At 33.9% G+C, this 18,780-nt stretch overlaps 1 protein-coding gene and 1 non-coding gene across 4 annotated transcripts; one reads left to right on the top strand and one right to left on the bottom strand.

The window, feature by feature from the left end:
* Positions 1-7,817: 7,817 nt before the first annotated feature.
* On the top strand, positions 7,818-10,525 carry LOC142556469 (uncharacterized). 3 transcript variants are annotated; one of them, XR_012822626.1, is made up of 5 exons: positions 8,909-8,989; positions 9,097-9,273; positions 9,340-9,447; positions 9,681-9,778; positions 10,345-10,525. XR_012822626.1 is itself a non-coding variant. In XM_075667931.1 (4 exons), the coding sequence occupies exons 1-4, from the start codon at positions 8,943-8,945 to the stop codon at positions 9,688-9,690; spliced, it is 342 nt and encodes a 113-aa protein (XP_075524046.1). In that variant the 5' UTR covers positions 8,909-8,942; the 3' UTR covers positions 9,691-10,338. The 3 variants fall into 3 exon arrangements, 1 of the variants encoding a protein (XP_075524046.1); XR_012822627.1 differs by lacking the exons at positions 8,909-8,989; positions 10,345-10,525 and adding an exon at positions 7,818-7,953 and having other exon boundaries at positions 9,681-10,338; XM_075667931.1 differs by lacking the exon at positions 10,345-10,525 and having other exon boundaries at positions 9,681-10,338.
* A 4,926-nt stretch (positions 10,526-15,451) lies between these two features.
* LOC142504646 (small nucleolar RNA R71) lies at positions 15,452-15,557 on the bottom strand. The gene has a single exon (XR_012804272.1). It is a non-coding gene; the product is annotated as a small nucleolar RNA R71 (small nucleolar RNA).
* Between the last annotated feature and the right edge of the window lie 3,223 nt (positions 15,558-18,780).

Raw genomic sequence — 18,780 nt, 5'->3', positions numbered from 1 at the left:
AGGTGAGGATAAGGTTGATCATTAATTAAATGGTGCTCCCAAAAATAAAAGAATTATCCTACTAATTAAATACAAAGAAAGGGTCAAAGGTGTTGAGTTGGCATATCAATGCTTAATCAACTAAGGGTGGCCGAAATTACACAATAAAAATGAAGGGGAAATGTTGTTTAGTTGATAAATTTTAATACCTTAAGAGCCTTACCTATCCCTTAAATAATTTAGTGAACTAACCCCTTAATTATGGAACTTAAATGAATTTATTTTCTACTCACCTCAAGTAGCTTAAATAATTCCTTAAACTTCTTTATTAACTTAAATTAACTTATTTGCTAGCTAAAATAAATCCTGGAAATATTTCCTAAATCTTAAATTTATCTCTAAACTCCAACTCCAGTCCGGCCTCACTGAAATAACTGAAAGAATAAAATTAAACTGCTGGCTAAAATAATTAACTTCAAAGAAAAACATTAAAATAATCATGCAATGAAGTCAATTAAATTTAAAATACTAGAATTATGCATGGCTTATACGTAGACTGATTTACGGGTTCTACACCAATGGTCAGTTAGAGAGAGTTATTCAAATTTTAGATGATCTAATTCGAGCTTGAGTGATCGATTTCCAAGAAATTTGGGAACCGAAATAACTTCTAGTGGAGTTTACCTATAATAATATCTATCAATCATCTATGGGATGGCTCCTTACGAGACACTATATGTAAGAAAATGTAGATCACCTATTCATTGGGATGATGTTGGTGAAAGAAGGGAAATTGGTCCTGACGTCATCGAGCAGAAAATCGAGCTAGTAGTCAAAATTCGAGATAGAATGAAGACTGCACAAAGCCGACAAAAGATCTATACTGACAAGCAACGAAGAAAGCTAGAGTTTGTAGTGAGAGACCACGTTTTTGTTAAAATAGCACCTATAAAGGGTGTTATGCGATTTGACAAGAAAGGTAAACTTAGTCCAAGATTCATACGCCCGTTTGAGGTTTTGGAGAGAATTGGGACACTAGCCTATAGAGTGGCATTGCCACCGATGCTATCTGGAGTACACAATGTGTTTCATATCTCGATGCTGCGAAGGTACATGTCGAACCCTTCAGATGTACTAAATCATGAATCTCTACAATTAACTCCAAATATGAATTACGAGAAAAGACCTATACAAATCTTGGCTAGGCAAGAAAGAAGACTCCGAAACAAAGTCATTCCAATGGTCAAGGTCAAGTGGCTAAATCACTCGGAGGAAGAAGCTACTTAGGAATCCGAGAGGGACTTGAGGAATCGCTACTTGGACCTATTCGGTAAGTTCTAATTTCGAGGACAAGATTTTATTTAAGGGAGTAAGAAATTATAAGGTCCAAAATTAAGACGACATAATCCAACTGCATGCAAATCTAGGGAAAATAGAAAATAGCTAATTAAATTATTTTAATTGCATAAATTGATTTTGTTTGAAATGTTTATATGGTTTTAAAATAGTTGTCTACTTGAATGCATAAAACTGTATTTTTAAAGGTTATTCGAGTTGCGATCGAGGAACAGACACCGAAGGCTGAAAAATTGAAAATATTTTTATTAAATAATTGTTTTTAATTATTTAAATAAGGTTGATGCTTTTTGTTAATTTTGAAAATAAGGAGTTTTGAGGTGATTTTATACGCCGATGCATAATTTTTATCGGTATGCGATTTTCAACAAAAATACGAACTTTTTTACTACTCGCCTTATAATTTCACGAACTTTTCTAAACGAAATATTTTATTAATGCACTAATGGGCATAATGGGCCTAACTAACCATGTTAATGGGTCTAAGCTATTATTAGGTGTTTTAATTAAATATAAAAGCCTAAACACTCCCCATTATTAACAAAAACTACACGCCTCCTTCTCCCTCACACACACAAACTCTTTCTCCATCAAAACGCACGCACACATGCATCAACCAGAGGAAAAAGTTGTCAGTTTTTTTGAATTCAGCCTAGGGTTTTCTCGTCGCCGTTCTTCGCATCGTCAACGTATTTTCGTGTGTTATATATGCAAAGGCACGCCATAATTCTTTTCTTTCTCATCTATCACACCCTAAATATGTATTTGAATATGATTTGCATGAAAAACAATTTTCTTTTTTATTATTTTCGTTTTTATGCATACACATGGGTTTAAAGCATGATTTTTGATCCAAAACTTGAGAATTATTTACACGAAGGGGCTGCCATGATTAGGTATTGTTTATGGGTCTTTTTAACCCGAGTTAAGGGTCCTGAGATGCACGAGTTAGGCTGAACACGAAGTAGGAACAAGATGGAATCGTTTATTTCATGTTTTGGGTCAAGGTGATCGGGTTAAGGGGTTAAACCATACATGGCTTGGCTTTGGCTCGACCAGGGCTGGGCTGGGACACGGTTGGGTTAGGAGAGGAATTCTAGCCACGCTAGGACTTGAGCGCAGTGGCTGGGAAGGATTCCTAGCTCTACCCGCAGCTGTGGAAGGTTGCAGCTATGCACAGGGACTTGTGGCTCGGCCAAGGTGGTTAGGGCTGGGTTATGCTAGGTCTTTAGGTCCTGACAGGGTTCACGAGGCGTTGGGTCAGGGGCTGGTCCGATGGTTAGAGTTCTAGCTAGGTTCGAAGAGTCCTAGTGCACTTGGGTTTCTCAGCCGCAGCATTTGCTGCTGGTGTATGTGGCTTCGGGCGATCTAGGGTTGAGTCCTAAGGGTCCAATGGGTTCAGTAGGGTGAGGTTTGGTCAGAAGTCGGCTCAAGGTGGCTCGGGCTTGGCTCGTGGAAACCGGGAGTTGGCTCATGGTGTTAGCTTAGGGTTCGACAATTAGGGTTCTAATGTTTAAGGCTTGAACCGTGGGTCCACATGGGTGGTCCATGGGTCACAAGGGTAGCTTAACTAAAAAGTCTATGTTTTAAATTTGAGAATTTTATATTAAAGTTCGAATTTAATTCGATTTTAAAACGTATTAAGAATTTACAATTAAAGAATAAATAAAAGGCAATGAATTTAAGCTAAATAAATATATTTGAAATTTAATATAATCTTAAATAATTATTTGGGATGGTCTAGAGTCAACAGAAATAAGAAAAAGTCAAAATCATTAAATTTTACTTCAAGGGGTAAAACAGTCCTTTTACACCTAGAAAATAGTAAACGTCATGGCAGTGTCTTGAATGCTGTTTTATATGTTAATATGATTATTTTAAATGTTTATGGAATTTTATGATGAAACGTTAACGTTAAAAGATATGTTGCATGCTTGGTTTAAAAGGAAAATTATTATCATATGCATGAATTTTATAAAGTGACGAAAATATGAAATGATGAAAGAAGTGAAGTAATTGTGACTAATATCAATATGATGATATGTTAATACGTAAGGCCAAGGCTCAGTTTACGGGTGAGATTGTCGCTGATGTCTCCGTCGCTCAGTACTGTGGTTACATGTAAATGGATCCGTCGACCCCTAATACGAAAGTCACAATTAATGATCTGAATTCAACGAATGGAAAACGTATACGTATATGATGAATATGAATATGTTTATGATGCTATGAAAATGTTTAAGCTTATGCATGATTATGAATTATTATTTTAAGTAAAAGTATTTTCACTATTGCATGTGATTTGTATACGTATTTTGCTATTAATAATATAGTATGTTGAGTTTTTAGACTCACTAGGTGTGATCGATGTAGGTGAGTATGATGTTGATGGTAGTGGAGGTCTTGATGGTTGAACTGACTGGAATGAAGGTGCACATAACTCGAGAACCTGCACTAGTTTTTTCGCACTTATGATTTAAAAGTTATGTTAACGATTTTTACGACTTTTTTTTAATGCTTTTGAGTGGTTTTTGAGAGGTTGTTAGTTTTAGATTTATTGGTAAGTTAGGATTTGCAAACGTATGATGATTTATGTTTTTGAACTATTTCCTTTGAATTTTCAAATATAGTTGGTTGTTTATTTTAAAATGGTGCAAGTTATATTTTAAAAATGTATATGTATTTTTTAATTAGGCCGATTCATTAAAAAAATAAAAATAAATTTCTAGTACTTTTTAAGAAAACGAGTAATGGATGTTTCAAAAAGGCTTTAGTTCTATGTCTCTTCTAGAACGGCTCGTGCAATGCTAGATAACACCTAGAAAAAAAACAACTTTTAAACTTAGGAATATACGTGAAATTAGAAAAATTAAATAAAAAGCCTAATCTCAAGAAAATAATAAATCCCAATATTAAACAATTTGATCCCTACAACGACGCCAAAAACTTGACTTAGAATTTCGGTTGTGAATAATTTTAGAAAGCGGACTAGGTCAAGTAATATTAATTTGATGTTGATTCCAGTTATTGTAGCCACATAGACCAATGTTTAAATACCAGAATATGAATTAATTGTTGTAATTTTGGCTAAAAAAATTTAAGTTAAATGAGATAAATTAATTAAACTAAATTAAAAAATTAAAATAAATTAACTAAAGCAAAGAAATCCAAACTAGAGACGAGAGAGGATTAATTTAAACAAAAATTCAAATTCTTAAAAATGATTAAGGCACACAATGGTAGCGAAACAAGTTTATAATCTATGTGTCAAATTCAATAAATCAAATTAATTAATTTACGAAAAATTCCCAAGATTATTTATTAAACGATTTCTCGAATGTGTAAACTTAATTAAATCTAACAGTCTAATTATTTCTAACTAGATTTAATTACATTTAACCGCATTAAGTCACCGTGGAATTTAAATTTTTTAACCTAAAGTCGCACATTAAAATCGAATATTATTTCTAGTTATTTTAATCATATGCTGATTGATGCAGTGAAGAAACTATTAATTCATCGTCTTCCGATTTATATAACGAATATGCAATTTGATTTGTCGGATTAAAAAAGAACGTAATAAACAACATCAATCAATTAATCAAAATAAATAAAAATCATATCAAACTCAAAACATCAAAAATAATTTTTCTTGGCCCTATCGTGGACTTAGTCTATAAAATTCTACTCCATAAATTCAAACACAAAAGTGAAAATCCATGTTTAAATTCATAGGCGAAAACATAATCAAAAAGGAATAAGATGAATTCTCAATAATTTTGGCGTGTATTGAGGTCTTCCTCCGACTGCTGCCTTCAGCCTCTACCTTTCTCCGCGTTCTTCTTCTTCCCCAATGTTGTATTCACTTCTGTTTTTTCTGTTTGTTCTCCTCCCTTCACTTCTATTCACATCTGTTCACTTCTCTGTCACCTCTGTTCTGTTCTCTCTCTTCTTTTACATTCCTGCTGTAGTTCTCCTTCTATCTGCCCAATCATCAAGATCTTTGAAGAGCATCTAAATTCAAAATTTTTTATAAGATTGCAGAGATTTTATTTTTAAAAAATGAGACTTTATCTCTATCAAGATTTGCCCACATTTTCTTCCAAATCTACAAGATTCTCACATTAATAAAATATAAGAATATTTTATTTCATTTCTTCTGATATTTTGTTGCTTTTGAAGTCTTGCACAATCATCTTATCTCCAAAATTTGGGTTTTTTCCTATTTTATTCAAATCCAAAAAATATCAAATTAAATCAAATAAGCACAAAATAAGGAACGGACATTCAAGGCAATCACTAAAATGAAATCCCTAAAATTCGATAAGAATTTGGACTTAACACTATGTTCGAATAAGAATTTATTCTGAATCATATGAATTTGTGAACCATGATTAGATGTATTCTTGAAACATTGAGAGTTACACAAGTATCAGATTATATATTCTCATTGATATAATCAAGGCCAAAGAGTTGAATTTAGCAACTGTACTTTGACGGAGATCAAACAAATTGCTTATAAAGGAGTTTATAAGTGGATTCCATGTATTGGAAGTTGTGGAAGTTATCCCAACAGCTAATTAAGTTAGTAGAGTGAATCTGCATGTTTTAGTAAAGGAGTTCACAAAACTGGTGGTTGTCAAAAATGGATTAGTGTAAATTTTGATATTCGAAATTTTCAATTTTCATTATATGAAGAAGATTTGCATCATCGGTACATCGGTGAAGTCTGATATTCGATCGAGATTATAATGAGTTCACAATTATTTATTTAGTAAATTTATAATCTACTGATTAAATAATAATATTAGAAATGATGACTACTACATGTACATGATTCTCATTGAATATTCTAGAATTGATTATTTTATTTATTAATATTTAATTAATAAATTAAACATGATAATTTTAATTAATTAATGAAAATTAGGAACCTATAGAGATTAAGATTATGAATCATAATAGGAGAAGAACTCTTAATGTGATCAAGAATCAAAGTTTATAAATATTTCATCAAGGGTTATATGAAATAATTAAGATAGTTTTTTGCACATAAAAATTTTGGTTAAATTTTTATTCTCTCTCTCTCAACCAAGTTTTCGGCCACCTTGAATTTTCGTAGGAAAAATTTCATGGCCACTTCCACGGGCACATCTCCACAAGAACTCTATAACTCCGATGATCCAGTATCAATGCAAAATTGTTTAAGATCCCTAGTTGATCTAAACAATGAATCCAGTTTTTTATCGAGGATATGATTAGGCAATCAAATAAAGAAGAACCGTTGGTAGGGATATACAAAATGGACCAACTCCGTTAATCCCGGACTGATTCGGTGTCCAGTGTTAAATACACAAAGCTAAATAAACTAAAACATCCTATGAATATTATAAATCATATGATGCCTAAGAAACATTTTTACGTTGAAAATAAAAATTTTAAATTTTATTTGTGTCTTTGGTAGAAAAAACGATAATTCTACACATATATGCCATTTGCCTTTTAACAACCATCAAGTATTTGATTCAACGAGAAATAACCCAAAAACATCTGTATTGGAATTTCCCCATCATTATGCAACAAGATTTTAAATCTAACATAAAGATCGGAATTTTTTTTATTCCAAATTGTGAGTAACGCTTGGTATGTCGTATGTTTGTTGGCAAAAACTTGTGTGAGAAGGTTTCACGAGTCGTATTTTGTGAGACGGATCTCTTATTTGGGTCATCAATGAAAAAGTATTACTTTTTATGCTAAGAGTATTACTTTTTATCCTAAGAGTATTACTTTTTATTGTGAATATCGGTAGGGTTGACCCGTCTCACAGATAAAAATTCGTGAGACCGTACCACAAGAGACCTACTCATGCTTGTTTATGTAATTAATTATAGTAGAATTTTTTGTTTTTACTTCGCCACTGGTTACTTCGGTGATTATTAATTTTGAAGTAGTATATACCAATCAACTTCGGTAATAACACCGGCGAAGTAAAACATTATTTTTTAATTCAATATTTCAAAAAAAGGGGCTTCACTTCTAATTTTTTGTGACATTTTACTTTGACAGAGTAGTTTTGATGAAGTAAAAAATTAAAAAAAAATAAATTAATTTATATTTAATGAAGTAAAAAAATGAACCATATTTAACTTTTAATTTCCCTTAATTACTTTGTAAAAGATGAACCGATAGTTAACTTTTAATCTCTCTCGATTTTTATTTCCCTTCACAAATTAAGCGGGAGTGAAAAATTGTAGCGCCTAAAATCTGGAATAGTCACTAGACCGCAAATTAAAAAAAATAAAATAAAATAAAATTTTAAAGATTTAAGTTTATTTGAAAGGGAGGTTAAAATACTTATTTTATTTACTGAATTAAAATACACTTTTTAAATTTAATCTAACAATTTAAAAGTCTAATATATACTAGGTCCAAAACCCACCCCATAACCCTAATCATGTAGAAACAGGAGATGAAAAAGAAAACAGAATAGTGAGGAGCGTCTAGGGTTCTAGGGTGAATGGCCAGGTCTTGAGCGGTATTTTGAGGGTTTTGAACGTATCTTCTCTTTGACGGAATCGCCTCCAATCTATCTACGCAAAAAAGATATAAAAATATAAGGTAAGTTTTAACCGTTCTTTTGACGTATGGATGAAAACGTATTATGTCCTTCATTGGTTCATGTTTGGTTTAAAGATCGATGCCATTTACGAGTTTTTAAAATAAGTATGATTTTCGCTTCTTGGCGTATCGATGATTTCATACTACTCTTCGATTTGTTCATGTTTTTGATGAAAGGCGATGCAGTTTTTGTTCTTTAAATTAGAATATGTTTTATTTTTATACGGATTACAAACATGAGGAGTGCGTACATGTGGAAGAGTTCAATTCGTTCCATCTGCAGAATGCGAAGATTGAAGTGCAATTTGCTCGTTTGTTTGTTTCTGATCCTTTGACTTTTGCTTCATTTTAATGCTCCAGACTTGAAAAAATAACAGAGAAAGCATATGCTTAATCATGATGCTTGGACTTGTTAATTTATGCTGGAATACAGTGGCTAGAAGATTTCTCCATTGAATGAGCAATCACTTAGCCAGAAATGAGTGCTTATGCAATTAGCCTAAAAATGCAATTCACACACTAGCATATGAAATTCGTGACTAGAAATACTTTCAACAAATTTGTTCCCTATTGCTATGCACGTGTACTGTTTAGAATTTATATATTCATTTTTGCGTGAGTGGTTTTTAAAGCAGGTTGTGGAAATATGCAATTTCATGAATTGTTATATGTATGTATATTGTTGGATCTTTGTGTGCTTGGATTGTGATTTAAAAAGGAAACAAAAAAAAGTGTTATACTTAAAGTGAGATGTACTCTGTGTGCGTGGGTTGCAAATGTGTGCTTTGTTGGTCCATGATGTTGAGAATATTCGAAGATAATAATAAAGGATTTTTCAAGGATATTGAAAAAACATTACCCATGGCATGCAAGTATATCTACTCGCTTGCTATTAGATTGATGAATGAATCGGAGATCATATACATAGGGTTTGAGGGTGCTATGTTTGGAAAAACATACGGTTGCTAAGAGAAGATAGTTTACGCTTTATGGAGATGAGAGAGATATGCGCCAGACAAATTTTGGCTTATATGGAGTATGTTATGTTTAACTTACTATGTTTTTTACATATTTAATATTTTATGTTGAACTTGTCCATACTTTGAAACATTTATAACCAAGTTATGTAATATTTGAGTGCAGTCACCTCTACAAATATTTGAGAGAAGAAGACATTGCCGATTATATTTCATTTGTGGATCCCGGAAGCATACCTACATGCCCAATTGGCAAAGATGGTCGCGACTTATCACGACATATTGCTGACCAGTTGGAAGCAGTATGTAGAGACACCATATGCCTTATCCCATACAACACTGGGTAAAAGTTTAATTATTTATTGATTTCTACTACATACTAGTTAATGCTTTATTTTCATTTTTGCAGGTACCATTGGATCTTGACTATCATCAATGAAGATAAAAATATGATATATTTATTGGACTTTACGGCTAAAAGAAACCGAGTTGATGCATGGAAAACTATAGTGACCAAGTAAGTAGTAGATTATGTTGCTTTTGAATGCTTTCACTTATAAATATGAAAAAAAATTAATTTTTATAATGTAGTGAGGTCAAAATGTACAATGCCTCGAAGGGTATTTCTCAAAGGTCATGTTTTAAACAATTGACGGTATGAATTGTGCGTATGTATGAAGACATGAATGGATAGTTCTTATTATTTGGATTGTGATTGTTGCATTAACTTTTCAGTTTCATTATATATAGGGTAATCTAAAACAAAGTGATTCTATTGAATGTGGATATTGTGTATGAGGTGCATGAAAGAGATAGTTGAATCTGAAAATCCACAGTTGGAGAAGATGGTAAGTTTCTTATTTATGATATGCTCTGGTTTACTATTGAGATAAACTGCTGTCATTGGGATATGTGCACATGAAACCTATATAATTATTAATTCCGGAATTTGTGCTATTAGAATTAATGGCTGGGATAATTTGTTTCCATTGGGATATTTATGCGTATGGTAGTATGCACTTTATGATAATTGATATGTTGTTTTACCCTTTATTTTGTAGTTTACGATATGATTAGTTTTGTTGTTTATATGCATATGATTTGGTCTTTATTTGTGACACTGGTGTGTATGATATATGCCCACTTTTGTTGTTTCTTTGTTGATATCAGTTTCTTGTTATAAACTTTACAAAGATTTGCCTTTAGAAGCTGGAATTAATATATAGATTTCAGTGTCTTGATTTCAGAATCTAGAATTACTGTGTCGATTGAAGTTTGGAATCTCCTAAAAATTAAGCTGAAATATATCATGAAACTGGCTCCGAATAATACATTCTCATTTGTGGATATTTTCATTTTTTTTGGAATGAATGATCTTATTAATCTAATGCATCTTGTACTTTTTACATTTCAGTTTTCACGATCAATCAAGAACCAATATTACAATTCTCAATATGATGAAGTCAGAAGTGAATGAAGAAAATTCGTCTACTCTTATGAAGGTGCTTAAATGGATCATGTGCGTCATTGTGTATTTTAGGATATACTTGTGGATGATATACACTTTTGGTTTTGTGGATATACTTGTGGATACATTTTTGGGTTATACTTGTGGATTTGTGAATATATATTTGTCGATTCGTGGATTTTCATCATTTTTAGATGGATAATTTATGAATCAAATGAATGTATTTAAGTTATATGTCTGTGTGTGTATAGTGATATTATTGTATATTTTAAATTATTTTGATAAAGTGAAAATTATGTTTTTACTTCACTACTTTATTAAATTAGTGTGGTGTTGATCAAGAATTACTTCATTAAATTAAAATTGTGTTGCAATAAAATATGATTATTTATTTCAACGCTAAACTAAAAGATGAAATAATAAAATACAAAATAATTCGTCATATTAAAATTGTGTTGAAGTTAAAGAAAGAATTTAATTCACCACAACTCAATAATTGTGAAGTCGTTCTTTATTAATTACTTCACTATAATACAAAAAAAATGAAGTCTTTTAAATCGATTACTTCGCCAATAAATGTAAATTGTGCAGTGAAAAAATACCAAATACTTCAACAAATAAAAATATGGCGAAGTTATAGAATATATTTACTTCATCATAGTTCTATAACAACGAAGTCGTTCGCATCAATTACTTCACTAAAATACAAAACCTGTGAAGTTATACATAGCATTTACTTCGTCAATCAATGTAAACAATGTAGTTATATATAAGCTATTACTTCTGCACTTTACGAAATCGATGAAGTAAAAGACGTTGTTTTACTTCGGCATCGGTCTAATTCCGGACCAATTTTCCCTCATTGAACCGGCCAAAGATTTCACTAATTTCTTGGATACGACTTCGGTTATAATGCGAAGTAAAATGGTACCCTATTACTTCACGTGCGTCTACTTCGGTAATTATCTAATGACTTCATTGAATATGCGAAGTAAATCAAGGAAATTCTACTAGTACAACTTCAAATTGAATTGCGCCATTTAAACCCCATAAAACAATTCAAGACAAAAATATCTTAACCAATGTGTTTTGAATAATTTTTTCATTAATTTAAGTTTATTTAAATCAAATATGCCTTAATTTATAATAAAAAGAGTGGTGCGAGCAATGCCCTATTCAATATGACTTCCATGAATTTAAATTTTTTTCATCATTTGTCAAAATTTTGACCCCTTTGATGATTTCGTGAGAGTGTCCGTAGGTAGATCCAATTATCCAAAACAAATTATTCATATGGAGTCAAGCATCTCATTAACAATTAGAACGACATGCAATATAATGTATGTTAGAGTAGGTGTCCGGCAAGACAACTTGTGGCTAAGGTTTTTATTGACTCTAATGTAAAACAATCTTTATTTTAATAATATTTTATAATTCTATTCGATTATATCATTATACTTTATCTGTATACCCAAGAAAGCTGTATAGATAAAGTCCTTGAATATACAAAAGGTACGATGAGGTCTGCGTCGCAACGTAAGATCATTAAACTTATTAGGAAGTGTACCATATATTCTAAACAAGTTTGATATAGGTGGATTTTACATATTTTTCATGTTATGTGATGTCTCTTTGTGTTGCACATATCGTTTAGATTGCATGTATTTTGTGGTGTCTTGTCATAATTTATGTTTTTTAGGTTATCATATGTCTCATGGTTGAAAATACAGGAAATTCGTGAATAAAAAGAAGAGAAGTGATCAAAGTGCGAGAGATATTTGCCCAGGAGGAAACTTATGTGCATCCGGGTGCCTGCAAGATGTGGATTGGAGAAGAAGCCCGTAAGATATCTGCCCGGGCAGAAACTTATGTGCACCCGGGCGCATCGATGGGAAAAATAAAAGAAAATTTACAAGGGACATCGGCTCGGGCGGAAACTTATGTGCGTCCGGGTACATTTGATATTTAGTAAAGATTCTAGGGTCGATGTTTTTCCTTGTTTTGGAGCCCATGACTGCTATGGAAGGGTTGAGGGACAAAATTCAGGAATTATTCAGCAGCCACCAAGGAGCTTTGGAGAAGAGAGGAGCTTGGAATTGAAGATTATCGAGATTCCAAGGATCGTTCTTCGCGTTTTTCTTCAAATCTAGTATTTTTAATTTAGAATTTATTGTTTAAACATTATTTTGCTTATTTTCACTATTAATTAGAGTAGCTAAACTTTCATATTTATTGGGATTTAGGGGATCCTACCCCGAATCTTTTGTTTAATGCATTAATATTTGATGTTTGTTTTATGTCTGAGTATGTTATTATGTTCATTGGGTTATTAAAGCGTAGCTAACTTTAATAATAATCCCATATCGCAAGTGAGTTCGAGAGAATAACTTGTGCTAGGAACGGGTAGCATAGTCCGTGAATCTACAATTTACATTGAATTATGAAATTGGGTACATGTTGATAGTTATAGTCCTAAGGGTTTAAATTTAGGAGATTTCATAGACCGAAATGCAATTCACCTTTGATAAATAAACAAAAAAATTAAATTACTTCACTGAGTGGAATTAGTTTGGTACAGCTCGAGAGGACGTGTTCAATTGTGTAGGAAATCCTGTCAAAAGCGTAAACAATTGTCGAGGTTAATTGGTTAAATTAGGGAGGGGTAGGTGAACAATTCATTTGTCATTGAATTTTAATTAATCATTTTAATCAATCATTTAATTTTTGAATATTGTAGTTAGTTATTAGTTGCACCATTTCAGTAATTAACTATCAATCCAAATATCGTTGCAAAAAGTTGAATAGTTGAAAATAATAATTGTATAAAACGGTCTCTGTGGGAATGATACTCGTACTCTCGTACACTATATTATTACTTGGTATCGTGCACTTGCGATTATTTCGAGCTTAAATATTATAAATTTTTACTAAAGATTTTATTGTGCAAGTTTTGCTCGATAAAGTTTTTGGGTTGATATAGGTGGATTTTACATGTTTTTCATGTTATGTGAAGTCTCATTGCGTTGCATATATTGTTTAGATTGCATGCATTTTGTGGTGTTTTGTTATTTGTTATGTTTTTTTTAGTTGCTCATATGTCGCGTGGTTGAAAATGCAGGCAATTCGGGAATAAAAAGAAAGAAGTGATCAAAGGCCGAAAGATATCCGCCCGGGCGAAAACTTATTTGCTCCCGGGCTCTTGCAAGATGTGGATTGGAGAAGAAGGGCGAAAAATATCCGCCTGGCCAGAAATTTATGTCTGCCCGGGCGCATCGATAGGAAAAATAAAAACAGATTTATGAGGGACATCTGCCCGGGCTGAAACTTATTTGCGCCCGGGCGCTTTTGATTTTTTGAAAGATTCTAGGGTCGATTTGTTTCCTTATGTTGCAAGCCATGTCTGCTATGGAAGGTTTTTAGGGACGAATTTGAGGGTAAGGAGAAATTATTCACCAGCCAAGGAGTTGATAAAAAGAGAGAAAAGCTTGGAGCAAAGTTTTGGAGAAGAGAGGAGCTTGAAGTTGAAGATTATCGAGATTCCGAGCATCGTTCTTAGCGTTTTTCTTCAAATCTAGTATTTTTAATTTTGAATTTATTGTTTAAACATTGTTTTGCTTATTTTTACTATGAATTCTAGTAGCTAAACTTTTATATTTGTTGGGATTAAGGGGATTCTACCCCGAATATTTGGTTTAATGCATTAATATTCGACGTCTGTTTTATGTTTGAGTATGCTATTATGTTCATTGTGTTATTGAAGCGTAGCTAACTTTAATAATAATACTCATATCGCGAGTGAGTTCGAGAGAATAACTTGTGCTAGGAACGAGGTAGCATAGTCTGTGATCTACAATTTACATAGAAATATGAAATTGGGTACAAGTTGATAGTTATAGTCCTAAGGGTCGAAAGCTAGAGGATTTCATGGACTTTAATGCAATTCACATTTGATAAATAATTAAAGAGATTTAATTACTTCACTGAGTGAAATTAGTTTGGCACAGCTCGAGAGGACGTGTTTAATTGTGTAGAAAATCCTGTCAAAAGCGTAAATAATTGTCGAGGTTAATGGTTAAATTAGGGAGGGGTAGGTGAACCAGAATTCCTAACAATTTCATTTTTCATTAAATTTTAATTAATCATTTTAAATCAATCATTTAATTTTTGAATACTGTAGTTAGTTATTAGTTGCGCCATTTCAGTAGTTAACTATCAATCCAATTATCGTTGCTAAAAGTTGAATAGATGAAAATAATAATTGTGTAAAACGGTCTTTGTGGGAATGATATTCGTACTTTCGCACACTATATTATTACTTGACATCGTACACTTGCGATTATTTCAACTTTAATTATTATAAATTTTTACTAAGGACTTTACAGTGGAAGTTTTGCTCGATCAAGTTTTTGGCGCCGTTGCCGGGGACTGTTAATTCACAATTTTATTTTTAGTTATTTTCTTTAGCATCGTTTTATTTTTCTCGAGCCAACACGCCCAATTCTATTCCAGATATATTTTCTGGTACATGCCAAAGTCACTTGACGTGGAGCTTGAGCAGTTTGACCCTGAAATTGAAAGAACTTTCTATAGAAGAAGACAGCAGTAGAGACTTACTGATGGAGAGGCACGAGCGCGAACCTGAGGAGGAATACCATAACAATAGATATGTTGAGGTGCCACGCCGCATACCGATGCTAGAGTATGCCCAACCTTCTTTGGATGGTTCACGCCCCAACCTTGTGAGGCCTATTGTGCGATCGAACCAATTCGAAATCAAGCCAGCTATAATTCAGATGATCCAGAATATGGTCCATTTTGGGGGATCTGCATTAGATGACCCAAACACGCACATCCCAGTAATTCTTGAAATTTGCTATACTTTTTAATTTAATGGACTTTCTGATGATGATGTTAGATTGCGTTTATTTCCTTTCTCCTTACGTGACAAAGCTAAAGCCTTGGTTAAATTGTTTGCATGTAGGTTCTATCACCACATGGGAGGACATGGCGAAAGCATTTCTCATTAAATACTTTCCTCCATCTAAGACCATGAAGCTGCGGGCAGACATCACCACATTTGCTCAATTCGAGGAAGAGTCTTTATATGAGGCATGGGAGCGTTTCAAATATTTATTACGCAGATGCCCGCATCACGAACTGCCACTTGGGTTAGTCATTCAAACATTTTATTATGGCTTGCTTACTCCTAATCGTACTATGATAGATGCTGCTGGTAGTGGAAACCTATTGAAAAAAATTTCCGAAGAAGGTTATGAGTTGTTGGAGGAGATGGATTCTAGCAGCTATCACCTTCAATCTGAAAGGAACAACAAGCGGAGAAGTGCAGGAGTTCACCAGGTAACTGACCTTTCTGTTATTACTAAGCAACTTCATGTCCTGATCATTAAATTGGACAGCTTGAATATGGGTTGCACGGCTATGCGTAATCAAGAGATATTTTGTGATAAATGTGGAGGTGAACATTTTGCGAATGACTGTCAATATGGCAATCCCTTTTATTTGCAAAATGAGACACCGGTAAATCAAGCGGGGGTCCAAAACCGTCCAAAGAATGATCCGTATTCGAACACATATAATCCTAGATGGAGGCAACATCCCAACTTCTCATGGGGTGGCAAAAACAGTCAGAGTCGACCAAATGGAGGACAACCATATGGAAAACAACCGATGTACAGATCTGACCCTCCTAGAGAAGAAAAGTCCAATTTGGAGCAGATGATGTCTATGTTTATCTCATCCACCAAAACTAGACTCCAAAACCAAGATTCATCAATAAAGGGGCTAGAGAATCAGATTGGACAGTTAGCTAAGATGATAGCAAGTAGAGAGCCAGGCACTTTGCCAAGTAACACAGAGACCAATCCAAAAGAGCAAGTGAAGGCCATCGAGTTGAAGAGTGGGAAAATTTTAGAGTCCAAAGGAAAGGAAAAAAGTCTTTTACCGGATGAACAGACTGAGACATCCAAAAGTAAGTCTTCTAACTCTACACTAGCACCTACTGCACAATCCAAAATTGTTATACCTCCTCATTTTCCTGCGGCATCGAAAAAAGCAAAACTTGATGTGCAATTAGGTAAATTTCTTGAGGTATTTAAAAAATTGCACATCAATATTCTTTTTGCCGATGCTTTGATTCAAATGCCTAGTTATGCTAAATTTATGAAGGACATCTTAGCGAATAAGAAAAATTTTGAGGATCACATGACAATAAATTTAACTTAAAATTGCTCTGCTTTGGTGCAAAATCAGATCCCACTGAAACTTGAAGATCCAGGTAGTTTTTCTATTCCTTGCATGATTGGTGGTGATGTTTTTCATAAACCCTTACGTGATCTTGGTGCAAGTATTAACCTCATGCCTTTCTCTGTGTTTAGGAAACTTGGATTGAGAGAACCTAAGCCAACAAGGATGTCTTTACAGCTAGCAGACAGATCTGTCAAGTATCCACGAGGACTTATTGAGGATGTGCTCGTGAAAGTGGACAAATTTATGTTTCCTGTAGATTTTGTGGTACTTGACATGGATATGCCGTTGATATTGGGGAGGTCATTCCTTGCAACTGGAAAGACCCTAATTGATGTGCAAGAAGGGAAGTTGAGATTGATAGTGGGGGAGGAGGAGATTACTTTTGATGTCTTTAATGCACTTAAGCACACAAAACATTCTGATAGTTGTTTTAGAATTGATGTTTTTTATTCGCTTGTGTGTAACTATATGCAGGATGCTATTATAGACCCTTTGAAAGCCACTCTCACTCCTGAATTGAGAGAAGACAAATTGGATGAACAGAAAGCTGAAATAGTGGCATACCTTAATGCCAGCCATCCATGGAAAATGCTAATAAGAATGAGATTAGAGGACCTGGGGGATCAGAGAGACTTGACCCCTCAAAAGTCAAGCATAGAGGAGTCACCAACTCTTGAACTGAAGCCATTACCTCCACATCTGAAGTACGTCTATCTAAATGAGAATAATAAACTTCATGTGATTATTTCTTCTTATTTGACAGATGTGATGGAGGGCAAACTGCTGCAAGTTTTGAAAGCGCACAAGGGTGCATTTGCGTGGAAGGTGCCATATATCAAAGCGATCAATCCATCAATCTACATGCACAAGATATTGATGGAAGACAAGTACTCACCTCTTGTGCAACCTTAGAGGAGATTGAATCCAAAGATGCAAGAGATAGTAAAAGCAGAAACTATCAACCTCCTTGATGCAGGTATTATCTATCCTATATCTGATAGTTAACGGGTGAGCCCTTTTAAATGTGTGCCAAAAAATGGTGGGATTACTGTTATCACAAATGAAAAAAATAAATTAATACCCACTAGGACAGTCACGGGATGGCGTGTGTGCATCGATCATTGATCAAATGATTGAGAGGTTAGCGGGTCATGAGTTTTATTGTTTTTGGATGGGTATTCAGGGTATAACCAAATCATGATTTTGCCGGAGGACAAAGAGAAAACCAATTTCACTTGTCTTTATGGCACCTTTGCTTTTAGACGGATGCCCTTTGGTTTGTGTAATGCTTCTGCCACTTTTCAACAATGCATGACCGCTATATTTCATGACATGATAGAAACTTTCCTTGAAATATTTATGGATGACTTCTCGATCTTTTGCTCTTCTTTTGATGACTATTTGTAGAATCTTAAGGTGGTGCGCCCAGGCACCTGCAAGATGTGGATTGGAGAAGAAGGCCGAAAGATATCCGCCCGGGCAGAAACTTATGTGCGCCCGGGCACATCGATGAGAAAAATAAAAGCAGATTTACGAGGGACAACCGCCAGGGCGGAAACTTATGTGTGCTAGGGCGCGTTTGATTTTTTGGAAAGATTCTAGGGTCGATTTGTTTCCTTATTTTGGATCTCATGACTACTATGGAAGGGTTGAGGGACGAAATTCAGGAATTATTCAGCAGTCACCAAGTGGTTCTCACTTATCGAGTGAAAATGTCCTAGTTTATGGTTGTACACCATTAGTCCTTATGACCCGGAACAATATTGAGACTCTATATGCTAGCATTGCACTTTGACTTGTTTACCGACTCATATGGGGTCATCAGGTGGCAAGGTTGGGTGTTTTGTCGAAACATATAGGAGTCAATGCATTGTAGTCGAGGATTCATCGCTTACCTTTGGGTACGGATATCCTATGTGTATGTAGTTTGAAATCTCTGATCAGAGTATGGTGGTTATTAAGAAAGGGGTTTCTTAGATTACACCATCGATGAAACTACGACATGACACATAGTATCGATTCTTTGACAGCTCTCGATATACAAATATTTGTCGAATCGGTTGGGATATATGAGATGAAGGGACCGTACTGTACGCTAACCATAATTGAATGGTT

The sequence above is a fragment of the Primulina tabacum genome, chromosome 9 (assembly GCF_025594145.1).
Source record: "Primulina tabacum isolate GXHZ01 chromosome 9, ASM2559414v2, whole genome shotgun sequence".
NCBI classification, from domain to species: domain Eukaryota; kingdom Viridiplantae; phylum Streptophyta; class Magnoliopsida; order Lamiales; family Gesneriaceae; genus Primulina; species Primulina tabacum.
The sequence above is the reverse complement of the archived record's forward strand: the minus strand, read 5'-3'. Positions and strand labels throughout refer to the sequence as shown.

Coding starts and splice junctions, on each gene's coding strand:
- LOC142556469 (XM_075667931.1), top strand. CDS start 8,943: ATGGAGATGAGAGAGATATGCGCCAGACAAATTTTGGCTTATATGGA. Junction 8,990..9,096: donor CAAATTTTGGCTTATATGGA/GTATGTTATGTT, acceptor ATTTGAGTGCAG/TCACCTCTACAAATATTTGA. Junction 9,274..9,339: donor CTTATCCCATACAACACTGG/GTAAAAGTTTAA, acceptor TCATTTTTGCAG/GTACCATTGGATCTTGACTA.